The 4,274-nt window shown below is 40.6% G+C and overlaps 1 protein-coding gene across 1 annotated transcript in view; it reads right to left on the reverse strand.

Annotated features, from left to right (window-relative positions):
• The window catches only part of LOC119407897 (protein shisa-like-2A), a 16,732-nt gene extending 12,786 nt beyond the window's left edge, over positions 1-3,946 (reverse strand). The window contains exon 1 of the mRNA XM_037674726.1: positions 3,765-3,946. Coding sequence (XP_037530654.1) covers positions 3,765-3,946 — 182 coding nt within the window. The remainder of the gene's footprint in view (positions 1-3,764) is intronic.
• Positions 3,947-4,274: the final 328 nt, after the last annotated feature.

A 4,274-nucleotide genomic window follows, 5' to 3' on the forward strand; every position in this document is an offset into this window, starting at 1 on the left:
TATCTATCTATCTATCTATCTATCTATCTATCTATCTATCTATCTATTTAGGGTGGCACAGTGGCTCAGTTGGTAGAGCTGTTGCCTCTCAGCAAGAGGGTCACTGGTTCAAATCCCAGCCGAGGGCCTGTCTGGGTGGAGTTTACATGTTCTCTCTGTGCATGTGTGGGTTTTCTCCAGGTACTCCAGTTTCCTCCCACAGACCAAAAACATGCATGTTAGGCTGATTGTTAACTCTAAATTGTCTCTAGGTGTGAGCGAGAGAGTGAATGGTTGTTTGTCTTGTTTGTCTCTATGTGTCCCTGTGATGGACTGAAGACGTGTCCAGAGTGTCCCCCACCTCTTGCACAATGATAGCTGAACATGGGCACCAATGACCCCTGCAACCCAAAAAGGAAGAAGGGGGTAAAGATAATGGATGGATAAAATAAGATAGAACTTTACTGATCTCACAGGAGATTAGCTGATGGATTTATTTATTTACTTAGCATCAATAAGTGATAACTGTGTAGGCTTTTGAGAGGGAAAAAATAATTTAATCCATCTTAGAATGAGGCTGTGACATAATAAAATGTGAAAAAGGCAAAGCACTGTGAAAACTTTCCATATGGTGCTGAGGCTGCGAGTGTTTTAGTCTGCCAGTTCACAAAAGTTTTAGTCTGGCTAGACCAGGGGTCTACAACCTTTACGATCAAAGGAGCCAGTTTATGCCTTCGTTCACGACATTAAACGTGTGTGGAACCACAACAACCTGCTACTGCTACAACTACAACGGCCCGTGAGCAACTTTAGGGTTTGCTGGAGGGGGCTTTTGTGGCCACTAGGGGGTTACATTATAAAACAAAAAATATCTAATGATTTTTAACATTTATTAAAGTAAAATACCAGATTCTTGTAAAGAAGGAGGGGAAAAATCTGTTTTTACCATTTTAAAAATAAAAAAAATCCATAAACTATACAGACAGTTCTTCATATAAAGAAATAAAGCATCAAGTTAAAGTATGTTTTACTCCTTCACTCCAGTATTCACACATTTGCAAAAGAAACAACAGGAAATCTGTTTGAACTAGTCCTTTCTTGTTGTTTGTATAACCAATAAAATTCAGTTTTATGTCAGTTTTGGTCAAAGCTTGAAAGAACTGCTGCAGAGGGACCAAAGAGCCGCAGGTTGCAGACCCCTGGGCTAGACCTTCTGATCCTGCTGACTGATACATCCACCATCTCAGCACCCTCAGCAGATAACTGTCTTTGCTCAGCACACATACATTCATGTAGACACACATTTGAGTTTCACGGTCCAGAAACTAAGCAAACATCAAGCTAAAGCCTAGTGTTGTGTATTGTTGTGTTGTTTTACAGCAGTGTGTCATTTTTATACACATCCATGTTTGGTTAGCCATTAGCCTAGACAAATACTTTTGCTTTTTTCTCTACAGTACACCATGCTCTGGGACTGATGCCATGGCTGATAAGGTACTAATTACCAATGACTATTTGAAATAACATGATTTTAAAACGTACTATGTTTTAAATTCATACATTATAACTTTTTATAGAATTTATATTACAGCCTGGGGTAAAAGTCCCTTCATAATGAAGCCCAGTTCCTGTAAAGATACTTGGTAAGTAGCAGGCATGAATCTTGTCTGCTCTGTTGCAGTTTTATCCATGTATTTATTTTTGCGTGGGTTCAAAGATGGTGAACATAAGAGTCAAAACAAATGCATAAATAAATGGACTGTACTTATACAGCACATTTCTATCTAGTGAAAATACTCAAAGCCTTTACAACACAACCTGTGCCCTCATTCACCCATTCACACAGCACTCTACTAGATCTCTACAAAGTTAATCTGAATCTGTAGAGACCAATCAGTGTTTTAGATCACATTCATGCACTGATGAGAACATCAGAGGCAATGTGGGTTCAGTGTCTTACCCAGGGATACTTCAACATGTGACTGCTGGTGGAATTGAACCCTCAACTCTCCCATTGGAGGACGAGTGTTTAATCACTCAGCCACAGCTGCCCCAATAACTAACTGGTATTTCATCATGTGCTGCCCAAGGTGAGATGTTTTTGTCTCTGTGTCTATTCGTTAGTTGTGTTTGAAAATATCGAAAGTCACTTTTAGACAAATTTAAATGAAACACCCAGAAAGTAATGACTGGATCTCCATCGACAACAAGAGCATATTGGAGTCAATCGCATTCAAGACTGCCGCCTTATCTAATGAACCTCACAAAGAATAAAACGAATGTAACTGAGTACATTTTATTGAGCTAAAATTAACTGTAGTAGCAGCTAAGAGTTGTCTCCAACACGCTCCAAACATGAGCAGATCTCACAAAATCTGCTTATAGGACTTTGTCATAGCTTATGATCCATGAATGGATTTTAATGCCATGCTCAGAAAACATGCACCAGATGTACAAGGAGTCATCCTAATTTAATACGGCCTCCACAGCTAATCAATGTTATCTTGAATGAATGCATTTCACCTGCTGCCTATCATGTCAGAGTTTTACACTGTTTTTGAACGTTTAAGCCATTTTGGTCAAACCTTAAAAATAAAGTTGTGCACAGTTGCATACAATATTGCAACATGCCACTCTCAGAGTATGTTTTGTGAATGACTCTCAGCTACTACCACATCAATTTTATTACAATATCTGTAAAATAAACGTGAGCTGTGGCAGCGTGGTGGTCAGTGATGCACCATGAGGCTTCAGGTTTGAGCTCAGGTTGCATCAAGAAAGACATCCAGCATGAAATTATTACCAACAATAACGTACGTAAAATTGACCGAGTTTTAGCACTTCTGTGTTTTCCAAATCCCTAACTAGGAAAATCACTGTATGCCACTTTAATTGGTTAAATGTCACTTTATCTGTGCTGCTGATTTCTTGCCTTTAAGCTGCTATATTTCTACCCATCTGCTCACAACAGACTCATGTTCAGGTTTAATACATCGTATTACGGTATATTACATTATTATTGTTTAGTGTATATCTTAGATCCTTGTATGCTGTTTCTTTTTTAAAATACTTTATAGTTTTACTATTTTTTGGGCGTAACTGGGAACTTGAATACACAATTTAATTTAATTCCACCTCATGTACCACATGTGATGCAAATGACAACAAAGAACCTTGACCTAACTGGTTCTCTGTGCTCATGCAAAAAAAAAAAACATTTTTTAATCACACAACTATGTCAATGATAACAGACTTCCTAATGTCTCACTGAGTATAAATGGGCCTTTTGACTGTGTTTCTTCTTCTCACCAGTCTTTGTTGTTCTGTGCTGCACCACACCGCCCTCTAGTGACACAAACTAAACACAGCAACAGAACAGAAGATCAACGCATTCTGTGTAAACCTGGCAGCACAACATAGATGCACGTCGTTTAGATGCTTCCGGGAAGTTTCATCAACATCCAGCCAGTGAATAATGACACATTTTGCTAACAGACAGAGCAAGACTTCAAATAAGTACAGTAATAAAGGTTAAATAAAGGTTAATTAATGAATGAATGAATTATTAATAATACAGTAAATATAACACTCAGTATAAGTGTTGCTGGTCACTGCATATTTTAGCTCTCTTGGTTGTGGTGCATCTTGAATCAAACTGCAGAAGAGATATTTCACTAACAGGCAGACACAAAACCCAAGGGCAAAAACATGATCGTCCGCCTTAGTGTTTCACAGTAGCCCCCCCTCCTGGTCAGAGAGGCTGTGTGTAACAGGTGTTCACTTGCCTGAGCCACCACATGTAGCCGTACTCGTGCGGGAAGAAGCTGTTCGGGTCATCGCAGCAGTACTTCAGGTCGCTGAAGCCGCAGCAGAACCGCGCCCCGCCGTCCCCGCCCGGCTTCGGGCACGTGAAGCCGCCCACCAGCACCTTGTCTCGCGTGTAGTAACTCCCGCAGTCCGAGCTCATGGCGGGACAGAACCTGCTCTCATTCCGTCCAGAACCAGCAGTTGGAGTCAGAGAGAGGGAGGGAGAGAGAGACAGGAACGTCCTCCCTCACTCCCTCCGGCTCCTGCGTCCATACATGATCGCCCGCCCCGTGCAGTTTGCTGCTGTCTGTTAGCAGCATATCTCCCGAACCACTGGATCGATTTGAACGAATCTCTCAGAAAAGATTTATAGCATGGACATCTACAACTGATTAACTTGTAGAGTCAATCCCATGCAAGATGTTTGCCACAGCTAAGCAATCTTAGAAAGTAATCAAATGGCTATAACTCAGCAAATTCTACAGATA

This window comes from Nematolebias whitei, chromosome 3 (genome assembly GCF_014905685.2).
Source record: "Nematolebias whitei isolate Nwh7 chromosome 3, NemWhi1, whole genome shotgun sequence".
NCBI lineage: Eukaryota > Metazoa > Chordata > Actinopteri > Cyprinodontiformes > Rivulidae > Nematolebias > Nematolebias whitei.